The sequence below is a fragment of the Neopsephotus bourkii genome, unplaced genomic scaffold (assembly GCF_033783945.1).
Source record: "Neopsephotus bourkii isolate Nb327-2 ecotype Australia unplaced genomic scaffold, CSIRO-AGI_Nbou_v1 NB_1314, whole genome shotgun sequence".
NCBI classification, from domain to species: domain Eukaryota; kingdom Metazoa; phylum Chordata; class Aves; order Psittaciformes; family Psittacidae; genus Neopsephotus; species Neopsephotus bourkii.
Window position 1 is genome coordinate 610,370 of NW_026901795.1, and position 11,874 is coordinate 622,243.

The 11,874-nt window shown below is 51.6% G+C and overlaps 1 protein-coding gene across 4 annotated transcripts; it reads left to right on the forward strand.

The window, feature by feature from the left end:
- The first annotated feature begins 536 nt into the window (after window positions 1–536).
- On the forward strand, window positions 537–7,011 carry VGLL2 (vestigial like family member 2). Of its 4 annotated transcripts, none has more exons than XM_061366184.1 (4): window positions 537–748; window positions 2,851–3,142; window positions 4,878–5,396; window positions 6,347–7,011. In XM_061366184.1, the coding sequence occupies exons 1-4, from the start codon at window positions 668–670 to the stop codon at window positions 6,388–6,390; spliced, it is 936 nt and encodes a 311-aa protein (XP_061222168.1). In that variant the 5' UTR covers window positions 537–667; the 3' UTR covers window positions 6,391–7,011. The 4 variants fall into 4 exon arrangements, with proteins under 4 accessions (XP_061222168.1, XP_061222169.1, XP_061222172.1 ...); XM_061366185.1 differs by having other exon boundaries at window positions 6,510–7,011; XM_061366186.1 differs by lacking the exon at window positions 537–748 and adding an exon at window positions 1,930–2,259.
- Window positions 7,012–11,874: the final 4,863 nt, after the last annotated feature.

The window sequence follows — 11,874 nt, forward strand, 5'->3', positions numbered from 1 at the left end:
GGGAGACCCCTGCCTCTCCCAGAGCCCCACTTCCTCGCGGTCGGCAGCAGGGACCCACAAGGCGGCTGGCGGCTGGGGCATCCCGACAGCGGGGCAGCAACGGCACCGTACGTGGTGGGAATGAAATGAAATGAAAGGAAAGGAAATGAAATGAAATAAAATGTAATGAAATGAAATGAAACGAAAGGAAAGGAAGTGCAGAGCAGAGGTAGGGGCTGCCCCGCCGACCCTCCCCGGGCTCCTCCGGCTCTCCGCCGCCAGTGGGTCCCTCCCGGATACAAAAGCTCCCCCCGCACCTCCCGTACCGCTGCTCCCGGGCAGCCCCAGCTGCACGAGGGGGTTGTCCCCGGCTCCCCCCACCCCTGCCACCCGCCGGGCCCGAGGCTGACGTTCCCCCGGAGGGCACGGAGTCCCTCCGGCCCCGCAGCATTTGCGGGAGGGAACGGCGGCAGAGGAAGGGAGGCAGGCAGGGGAGGAGGGCGCCGGGGGGAGGGGGGGGGGTGTCATCCCAGCCCAGCGCGGTCTCATCACCCCTCACTCCTCCCACCAGTGAGTGGTGCCTCTTAACCCCCGGGAACCTCCCTCCCGCGAAGCACGGCTCCACTCTGCAGAACTCTGCAGAACAGGAGTTGATGAGGAAAAAAACACTTCTCGGCGGAGGCCAGCCATGAGCTGTCTGGATGTTATGTACCAGGTCTACGGTCCTCCCCAGCCCTACTTCGCAGCAGCCTATAGCGCCTATCCCCAGGTATGCGCTGGGGACAGCGGTTAAGAGGCAGAGGGTGGGAGGGGTGTCTTCTGGAGGATGGCCGTTTGGGGCCTTACCAAAAGGAAAAAGGGAAGAGGAGAAGGGGAGGGGAAAGGGGGAGGGGGGGGGGGAAGATCTGGGAGCCTGCGATGGTGAGCGGAGCAGAACCGCATCCCACCTTGGCGCGGGGCTCGGCAGGGTACGTACCCCGGCGGCGACTGACGGGCTGCGGGCTGCCTCGGGAGTGAGAGCGCGATTTAACTCTGCTGTGGCTTTTTAGGGAATTTTTTTTCTTTTTTTTTTACTTTCTTCCCCACTGCCCTTTCCCTCCCCGCCTTTTCCCGGGACTGGCTCCACCCGAGCGCGGCGGCCCGGGGCGTCGCTCACACGTGGGCGCCGCATCCCCGCAGCAGCGGCGGGAGCCACTTCGCTAGCGATGTTACCGGCCACCTTGAAGGGGGGCTCCGGAGTTACCTCTGGAAGTGGCGGGGGGGGTGATGGGCTGGGCTGTGGTGGGGTTTTCCCGGCTGGGCAGTGGGGGAGGAAGCCTGCGGTGCGTCAGGCCGAGGAGATGCTCCCCTCTCCAGGGTCCCGCTCGGCGACTGGAGGACGCCGGCCAGTCCCCTGACCCCACCAGGCTCCTGGCGGTGGCGGCCGCCCGCGAGACCCGGGGGCTCTTCGTGGCCGGGAGCCGCGTCTGAGCGCCGCTCTGCGGGCAGCTCCGTCGGGCCGTGAGGGAGGCGATCGGCCCCGAGCTGCAATGGAAGGTTCAGCGGTCATGTCGTGTGCGGGGAACTCATCTCCCTGGAACGCGCTCGCTCCTGAGTGGGTCGGGGCTGGTTTCCCCGGTTGCACCTGTTGCACACCGTTCTCCCTTTCGCCCTCTGAGTTTTTCCTTTTCAATTCCCCTTTATTCCTTCCATAAATTAACTCATTCCTCCCCAGCGAAACGAAAAAACGGGATGGACAGAGGCAGCAGCACGCAGGGCCCAGGGTGTGCGGCAGCCCCCACCGTGCAGGGCCGGGGCAGGCGAGAGAGGTCCTGCTCCGCGCAGCCCGCGGCGTAGTGGCCTGTGTGCTACCTCCAGCGCCTGGCAGAGGGGCCGGAACACCCTTTACAAATAGCAAATGATGTCTTCCCCTACCTTGGCTTCTTCCCCCATCACCCCCCGGCACGCGGCTTCGTGACATTATTTAGGGGGATGATCATTACCTCAATGGCCAAGCCGGGAGCCAAGTGGAAAGGCGGTCGTCATGAAGGAGTGACATTATTGAATATCCCGTGTGTCTTGGCCCGAGGCTCTGCCTGGTCCCCCCGGTGCTTCCCCCGTCGCCCGCCCCGCGGCTCTGCCCGCGGTGGCCAAGCCCAGGCTCCGCGTCCCATCGCTTATTCCTACGAAACTCCCTGCAGCTGCAGACACTGTAATGTGGATAAAGAGAAGATGGGAAACGTCCAATAAACTTCGTAACGGTCGCTGTTTTCCCACCCAGAGAGATCCAGTAAAAACAGAGTAATCTTCTAGGAAATACCTGGAGCTTCTTGCTGGCCACGGAAATGATTTTTTTTGCCCTGAAATGTTTTTGAGGCTGCCGCTCTTTTTCTCCTCTCCCTTTCTACTAGCCGCTTTGTATCACAGGAGTCTTTGGGGCAGATTTTGCGAGCTCCCCTCATAACTCCCGCTGCTAGCTCTGGACGGCTGTGGATGGACGGCCGCCGCCTCCCCATTCCCTGCCTCGACTTCTTGGCGGCCCTGCATGAATCTCTGCCGTGCTTCTCGTGCGGGACTTCGTTCTCGGGACCCGCGCCTGCTGTCCCGCTCCGTCCTGGTGGGCACCTCTGGGGCTCGGGCCCTTAGCCCTTTTGGCAGCCCCTTCGCTGCCTCCTCAGGGTAGGGCAAAAAGGCAGCCAAGGTGTAGGGGGTGCTGGTGGGGCACGGCGGACAGCCGAGGACCAGGCTTCTGCATATTGTTGGAAAGATCGCGGGAGCGGGCTGGGCGCTGCATCCCGGCTGGCACAGGGAGGGCCAGCGTACCTTGTTGCGCTGCGCTGCCTCACCGGCTCTATTTTCTTTCCTTGCTTCCTCCCCCCCCCCCCCCCTCAGAAACTCGCCTTTTACTCCAAAATGCAAGAAGCCCCGGAGACCGGCAGCAGCGCCAGCGCCAGCAGCTCCTTCTCCAGCCACCCTGCGGCCAGCATCAAAGAGGAGGACTGCAGCCCCGAGAAGGAGCGACCCCCAGAGGCCGAGTACATCAACTCCCGCTGTGTCCTCTTCACCTACTTCCAGGGGGACATCAGCACCGTGGTGGACGAGCACTTCAGCCGGGCGCTCAGCCAGCCCAGCAGCTTCTCGCTCGGCAGCGCAAAGGCAGCGCGGAACGCCGGCTCCTGGCGGGGTGAGGGCGCAGCACGGCGCGGAGGGGCTCCGAGAGGCGGAGAGGTCCCCTCCGGGCCAGCACCGATTCCTTCCCCCCGCCGCGCATCCACTCTCCCTTCTCTCTCCTTCCTTCCCTCCGCCGGCGGCGGGACCCCAGCGGGCTGCCCCTCGGGCCGGGAGCAGCCCCACGGCCCTTTTCGAGGGAAAAAGAATAGAATCAACCTCTTCAGGTCACGGCAGGCTGCGGTGATCCTGGGAAATGCAACCTGGGAGGCGGTGGGGGGAACTGCATAGCCTTCACACCGCAGCGTGTTGAAGACACACTCAGTGACTCACCTGGTGGAGGGACCCCCCTACCGTGGCTGCAGCAACCGGCTTACCTGCTGACCCGGGCAGCTTGAAGTTTAGCTCAGCCATAATCGATAATGGGAACAAGGCAAAAAAAAAAAAAAAAAAGCAAATGTGGGAGCTATCTTACCAGCTTCTCACTCCTAAAAAAACAGATTGTGTGTGTCCCTGTATCTCACCCTACATGTGTCACCACCCTGGTTGCTGCTGGAGTTGAGATAAAGACCCTAAATTTCTGAAAATGAGGGCTTTCAGACCTGCATGGCAGCAGCCCTGTGCAGACAAGGCTGCAGCTGATGTGCAGCTCTCCATAGCCATGCCCGATTCACCCTGGATGTGCCCGTGGGGGTACCCAGTGCAGAGGGGAATAACCTTCCCCACCCTCCATCCATCCATCAGACAGTTAGGACAGGCACTTTTCTTCTGGAGCAGTTTTGGTGACCCTCCCTCTCAGGGCCACCCGCTCGGCCAAGGCTGGTTTCCCAGCCCCTTCATGAATTGCTGCCGGTAGTTTCTAAGAATGAAACAGTAGTTTAAGTATTTCATGGATGAAAGTTATTCAGTGCTGGAGTTGATGGCAGGAGAAGAGAGTTCTTTGATTGTCATGAAACACTTTGCCTTCTCCTGCCAGGGGGAAGAGCTGGTGTATCTCCCTGGCAAACATGTATCAGGAGCGTGTTTTTGTCTCAGGGACAGTTGTCACTGTCTCAGGGATAGTGCACATTCCCAATTAATAATGCATAACATCTATCTGTGCTATTAATAATCACTAGTCTATCTCACATGTTGCTTACCCTGCAAAGAAAATGTAGGGTCCTTCTCCTTTGCCCTGCTAGTCTCCAAAGATCTGCAGTGCTTTCAAAAGGTGTTAATGATATACCCAAGAAACAGGCGTTAGTCCGGTGTAATAGATGAGGAATTGCTCCTAGATATTTAGAAAACTCAGGCTGGCCCTTAGTCGCATCTCACACTGCTCTGGCCCACAGCAGCCGCTTTCCTTGGCAGGGCCAGGCTGGGCATAAGATTACTACAAAAACAAACAAGAAAAGTCCAACCCTGGACATTGCTGTGGTGTGTAATAGCTCTCACTCAGTTTCCACTACTGAGGAAAAGATGTTTTCCTCAGCTTAGATAACAGCCTTTTCCCCAAATACATGCTAAGAGAAACCTGGAACAAACGGTTCCAGTTTCATGGATAAACCCTGGGCTAGGTGTGTTGGATGCTTAGCTGGAGAGGAACCTGTAGCTGTTGGGAGAATTTCTTGTGTTTGGCAGTTTTGGGGAGGGTAAAAGGGATATGAAGGCTGGTTTGGGAGAATCACAGAGGGGCAAAGCCCTAGAGAAAGACAATCAGGGCTCGCTGCATGTACTCATTGCTGCCTTTCTCTCCTGCTCCCTTCACCCAGATGGCTCCTTCCCAATGAGCCAGCGCATCTTCCCGCCATCCTTCTGGAACAGCACGTACCAGCCCTCCTCGGTCCCAGCCACCCTGAGCAGCCCCCTGGCTGCTGCTGCTCACAGCGAGCTGCCCTTCACTGCCGCTGCAGACCCCTACGCACCCGCCTCCCTGCATGGCCACCTGCACCAGGGCGGCCCGGAGCCCTGGCACCACGCTCACCATCACCACCACCACCAGCACCACCATCACCCCTACATCGGCACACAGAGCACCGCCTACCCCCGCCCTGCCACCATGCACGAGGTCTACGGGCCCCACTTCGATCCCCGCTATGGCTCACTCCTGGTGCCCACCGCCTCTGTCCGTCCCCACCGCCTCACCCCCGGCTCTGTGCCCACGCCGGTCAGCCCCCCCTGTGAACTGGGCAAGAGCGAGGCGGGAGCTGCTGCAGCCTGGACAACACCAGGACCCTTCCCCAATGCAGCGGGGGAAATGGCACAGAGCCTCAGCCTCAATGTAGACACAGGTAAAGAGCTGCTCTCTGTCCCCTTGGGTCCACTGGTTCAGTTGCACCCTGCCTCCACACCATCCATAGTAGTAGGGAAGGACCTCCTGTTCTGGGGCAGCTGGGGTGCTGCTGTGGGGGAATAAATTGAGGGTGGAAAGCGCATGGGCGATACATGACCTCTGCACAGTCTAAGGCCAGGCAAGTGAGGATGGGAAGAGGAAGGATCAGGCAGAGTAACACATCACCCCATCCTCCCCAATATCCTTTGAATTTCTGGCACCCAAAAACATGCCCTGGGGGTACAGATTGCTCTAAGGTACTCTTGTCCTGGTTCTGGCCCTGCTGTTGCCTGGATCAGAGAGAGCTGGGAGCAAGACTGAACCACCCTAAAGGTCATCACCTGGCTTCCCCATAGGTTGCTCTGAAGGCAGGAGAGAGGGCAGCCACAGCAGAGCTGTCGTTATTTCTAGACCCCTCAAAGGTTCATAAACTGCCTCTTCACCCTGTTTATTTTGTTCTTGCAGGTTTTGGGAGAAAAGCACAATTGCTTTTGCTGAGCAAAAAGGGCAATGGTTTTCCCCTAGTAATGGTACCGTGTGCCTCGTGGGGTGCCTTCAAGTAAGGCTGTGTGCTCACAGTGGTGATAGCTAGCCACAGCAGGTCTGAAGTCTGTGGCTGCAGAGGCAAGGAAATCCGTTCTGATCACAGCTCTCCATGCTGAAGTTTGTTTATCACAGCCACAAGCAGCTCCTTATGGTGGCCTCACTTCAAGCAGGAGGGACATATGTGTGTCTCCGGTCTAGCTCAGGCTCTCCTTCTTGCCCCTCATCCTCCCAGAGCTCTGGGGAGCCCAGGCTTCAGGCAGATTCTCTGATCTCAGCTGGCAGAAATGTGGTTTGTATTTCTCCATCCTTAAACACCTGTACCTATTTTTCTTCTCTTCCTTTTTTTCTTCTCTCCATTCTCAGGTTTGCAGCCTCAGGATAAAAGCAAGGATCTATACTGGTTTTAGAGCTGTCCTTCACTCTTCTTCCCTTGGCTCTCCCCTGTAGATCTCTGCCTGTGTAGACATGGTGGCATTCACAGCTGAAATCGGGTCAGTTTGTAACAGCTTCTGATCTTGGTTTGCAGCTCGCCGTTACTCCTTCTGTGGTGGATCCCTTCTGAGCTGATGTGCTGACACAGACTCTCACATCCCCTTTGCCCTTTTCCAAGCCCACCGTGGCCCTGCAGCCATTGGAAAGACAACAGGACTTAAAAGGACCTGGCATTGCAACGACGGCACTTTGGACTTGTTTCGGAGAGGAAAATCCTTCTCTTGCAAGAGGAGAGCCAAAGACGTTGAACTTCTATTTAAGCAGACCCCACACCCAGAACTGCAGTTAGACACTCTAAAAGAGTCAAATGATGTCATGGATGGTGATGCAAAACCACTGGCCTTCATACAGGGGGCAGAGGAAATCATGGGGTTTTTTTTAGTGGTGTGAATATTTTTTTATGGCAGTGAAAATGATTTCTTGAATGCAGACATGGAAAAGCCACTCAGCAGTTTTGAACTGGGTTTTTACTTCCCATCACAGGAAAGTGAAATGAGTAGAAACTGGAACTCACAAACATTTTCGGACAATCAGGAACTGGTCAGAGTTTTCAGCTTTGCGGTTGTGAATGGCAAGCGTCTGGCTGGGGCCACCTGCCCTGGGCTTGCAATGATGCAGCTGTTCCATGCACAACTGCTCAAACCCCAGAAAGATGAAAAGCAAGGTGGCACCTCTCAGAGCTCGGCACAACACTTGCGCTGGATATATCACAGTTGTTTGGTTGTAGGCTTTTCTGTTTTGTTTTTTTGGTGTTCTTCTTTTCTTCAAGAAACATTTTCTGGTGAAAGCAAAACCCTCTTAAAGCAAAGGGAAGGAAGGCAACCTGTGAAGAACAGCTGTCCCTCAACCCAACAGCCTTTTAGGGCAACACCAGAAGGAAAGGCACATGATGGACAATAGGTCTGAGTTGCCTCTAATATTTCTCTTTGTCTATTTGTTGCTGTCATTTTGTCACTTTAATAGTTGTTTTGTTTTGTTTTGTTTTTTTGAAAAGGGGAATGAGATATATATTTAACAGTAGGAAAGCTACATTAAAGGTATCTCCTTCTTTCACCCTGTGTGCTTTTATGAAGAACTAAAGCTAAATAAGAGAAATGAAGTAAACTGGAAACATCAGGATGAAATAGGAAATATACCTGACTTGTGAATGAAGTGAGTTATTTTACTACTTTGCATTAAAGATAGATAGAAATACTAGCAATTGAAAATATTTTCTTAGTGAGTAAAAAATACAGCAATAAGTACAAAACATAAGAAACCACAGGATTGGTTTGGTGCTACATTTTAGTGCACGATGTGTCTCCAAGATGGGTTGAAGTAAAAGGGACTGTTCCATAATAACAGATGTTTCTTCATGAAACTGGTAGAAGAGGGAAATGTAGCATTTACCATTGCTATTGCATGGATAAATTAAGATGCTATTACACACTGATGTATAATTAATGAAACAATGCAGAATGGCAATTTCCCCCTACACTTCAAAGCTGACTTTTTTTACAGGCAAAACATCTGATCACAACACTACTGTGTTTTTGAGGGTTTTATCTGTTTTTTCTCAATGTAATGTCTTCAAAGGCTGACAAAGTTCAGTGCAGGTAAGAGGAGAGTTCTAACATTACCCTCTGACACTAGGAGAAGCAGTAGAAAATGGGCTTTTGTGCTGTGATGAGAATTTTTACCTTCTGGCACTCTCACATAATCTGGCGTAATGGTCACCACGTGTCAGAAATGGAGTTATGAATAACTCAAACTTGCTTCTCTTAGTTTTCAACTCAGCAATAACTCTATTTCCAGAAAAAAATAGGAATCCTAATAGTAAGAGTACAATGAAGAAGTGTGAGTAAATATGGTGACAAGCTTGCAAGGAGCAATGTGTGCAGAGCATCCCCGGCCAGAACTCAGCAAATGGCAGGAGGTGAATTGCCACGATTCCTCCAGCCAGACATACCCCTGAGCATTTTGCCCTCAGCCTCCAGAGCCCCCACAATCTGTAAAGGGCAAAGGAAGGACTCCAGAATTTATATTACCAGTTAAACCAAAAATGTTCTGAGGCATCTATCAAGAAAGAAGACAGCAACACTTTGCAGGAGGAAGGTAACTAAAAAATGGCATTTAACTTTATTGCTGCAGAGGCTTGGAGATAACAGGGTCATTCTGTGAGCATTTGCCTGTGGGGTTTTAAGGCTGTTTTTAAAGTTTTTTTGTGTCTTAAAAAAAAAAAAAAAAAAAAAAAGCAGCATTGATCTGGCTCTATCATTGATTGTGCTTTCCCACAATTGTTTCTTTTTTTCTTCCTTTTTCCCCCACCTCTCCTGTGCAATTCATAATGAGGAGGGCTGGGCAATACAGCCAAAATATGTTTGGAAATATTAATGTGAGCACAAACCAGTCATTTACTTCATTGGTTTTTACAATTCATTTTGGCTGTGTTTTCAAGCATGAGAATTTATGCAGTGAATACATGAATATTGGTTTTGACATTTGTTCTCTTTTTTTGCTGTTGTATTGTGAAAGCACCCAAACACCAAAGTCAAGATCATGGCTCAAGCTGTTAGATGTGCAAGTGACTTTTTTAAAATGCTCCTTATTCAGATGTTTTACAGTCTGAACACACATATACCTTATTCTGGCTAATTCTTGCAGAGTTTTGCTCACCCTGTGTTATTCTGACTCAAGGGTGACTACTCACTCACAGCACCTACCATTACGGCTTGTCCATGAGTCTTTGCAGACTGGAGCCACAGCTCCTGAGGCAGTAACAATGCAAATAACCTCAGTGCCATTTTGGAAGTCTGTTCTATTCCTCCTTGCATTATAGGTTATTACTTGCTTAATCATGAATGCTTGCAGGAAATCTGGATATACAAAGAAGCCTGTGTGTCTTGTCTGTCACACAGGGAAAGAGCAGAGCTGTGAGTCCCCAGTCCTGCAGCTTGAGGAGCAGATCCTCCTGCTGCCTCTTTCCAAGTGTTGTGCAGAGGTTAGCACCAGCTTGTGCTCTCCAACTGCTCACTACAACTGACAAATACAGCCCATCTGGGGCAAACGAGCAAACACAACCTCAACCTGTTCATGCAGAGTCCAGGGGTAAAAAAAGCAGAGGGATGTAATCTGCAGAGCATGGTAGTAGCGGGCATTGTGAGAGTATCCGCTGCTGCCAAGTGAGGGAGGTTTGTAGGCGTTCGCAAAGTGAGTTCTGGGCATGTTCACTGCAGATGCTTATTTCTCATTCTGAAAATAACTGAAAATTAGCAAAGCATGTAGGAATACCATTTAAATGAACTCTGAGGTTACCAGTGATCTGTCAAGGGAAGAATGGAAGTGAGGATGAGACATAATGTTTGTCATCTCAGGCTCCACTTCATTTTAATGAGGGTTTTGCTTCAGCATAGCTGCTGATACAAGAATGCATCTGAGAGATCTTAGATAAGTAGTTATATGTGCCCCTGCAGTTACAGTCTAATGTTGAAGAGCCTTAGGGCAACATTGCTTACTTCTCACCTCCTTTTCCAATGCATTTTATGTAGGATTCCCCAGCAAAGGACAGGAGGAAAAGAGGCAGGGAGGGTGAAAGAGAGCCTGAGTAATCCCCGGCACCTCCCCCAGACTGTGTGCTGCCCATCTCTGGGGAAATGTATCTGCCCTGTCTCCTCCTTGGGTCAGGAGGCACTGCAGTCCCTTCTCGCCTTCCCTTTGAAGTCCTATTTAGGTTCATGACAAACTCTAGCAAGGGCTTAAAGGTTGGTCGCTTCCTGGAAGGGAAGAAAATGCTGCTGATGGCTTTGAATGCAATAGGGTACTCTGACTGGCAGTTCTCATGCACCTTTTTCTGGGCAAGGGTTGTAATTAACGTGCCCTTTTGATTACCGAAGGGTGAGCCAGCTCCTCTGAGGGATTGTGGTGTCCTGGCTGGCTTCCCTGGCCTGCCACCCAGAGGAGCAGTTGCGGCAGGGGAAGGAGAGAAACTTAAGTTGTGATTATTTGGAGGAGTGAGGTATTCATTTTGTAGGCTAGGAAAATTTGTACAGAGAAATGCAAGTAGGAGATCAAAATCCTACTTTTTTTGCTTAGCAGCAGAAAAATAAAAAAGGAAAAAAAAAGGAAAATAACAAAAAGAAAAGAAAAAGAAAAAGTAAAAGAATAAAGAAATAAAAAAAGCTTTACTTCAGTCAATCCCCAAGCTTTGGGGCTACAGCTGTGGGAACTCTATTGTTAATTTCGTTCCCAGCATGGTAAGACTGTTCTTTAAACTAACTGCACCAACAAGCAGCTTATGCTAGCAAGGTTCCCCTGTTTGTGTCCATCTTCAATCACACAGAAGAAGTTACCTTTGCAGTGCACCTTCTACTGCCTCCTTAACCAGGCATAATCTGTGAATATCGTGAATCAAAACTCTGCATGCAAATGGAGAGTAATGGAGAGGCCTTGCGGTGCCATGTCCCTGTCCTGCTACCCCTGACACCCCTGCACCAGGTCCTGAGGGACAAGACAAAGACACTCGAAGAGCCTGGGCACAGTGCAGGGATGCAGGGCACAAGGGCACACACCTCTGGGCATCATACTCATGCATAAGCAGCTCCCTTGGCCGTGCTTGGTTGCAGCCCACAGAACCACAGGCTGACCAAGGGACTGGATCATTTCTTTAGGGATGTGCCAGTTGCTGAGTTACATTCATGGTAAGGGCACTGTAAATACTGAACAGGATCTGTCCTCAGCCCTGACTCTGCATCTTACCCCCAGTCTGTTCTCCTGCCTCACCCAGTCGCTTCCTACACTTACTACTCTGGCCCCACATTGCAGCTGGGAGAAGCAAAGAGCAGCATTAGGACGGATACAGTGCTGTTTGTATGAAGTTGAAGCATCAGATTTTTTTATGATAAATGGAATTGGACAAACACAGACGCTCTCCAAAAGACCCAGCCCATTGGCCTCAATCCTGCACCTACCCCTGCAGTAGGAACCAAGCCCTAATCCTCGATCCAATGGAACAACCCTTTTTTGCCACAGGCCAAGTCCTAAAGAGTTGCTACAGCCCCAGTTGCATACAGACTCAAATGATTATTCACTCTTGACAGACCTGCACAGCTCCCTCCTTGTATTTAACTGCAGTCCCAGTGAGCTGGATCAGGAAAGAGACACTTGATAGCTGCTGTTTCCGTGGTTGAAATATTTGTGAAGTTAACGCATAATCTCAAAGCAGAAGCTAATAAATTATAGGGTGCTAATTGGGGCCGGACTGGAGCTGTCAGTCATATTATCCTAAACACACAGAGACCCTCATAACCTAAAAAGGCAAGAAAGTCTCCAGGAACAGCTCCCAGTTGTCACTAGCCATGACCTCCACTTCAGTGAGAGTACAGAGAGTGGAGGCAAAGAGTTTATTCTGATAAGAAAATGCA

What these genes read in the sequence shown, in the direction of transcription:
- VGLL2 (XM_061366184.1), top strand. Translation starts at nt 668, where the DNA reads ATGAGCTGTCTGGATGTTATGTACCAGGTCTACGGTCCTCCCCAGCCC. An exon ending in CCTATAGCGCCTATCCCCAG is followed by an intron (nt 749 to 2,850) that starts GTATGCGCTGGG and finishes CCCCCCCCTCAG; the next exon opens with AAACTCGCCTTTTACTCCAA. An exon ending in CAGCCTCAATGTAGACACAG is followed by an intron (nt 5,397 to 6,346) that starts GTAAAGAGCTGC and finishes CTCCATTCTCAG; the next exon opens with GTTTGCAGCCTCAGGATAAA.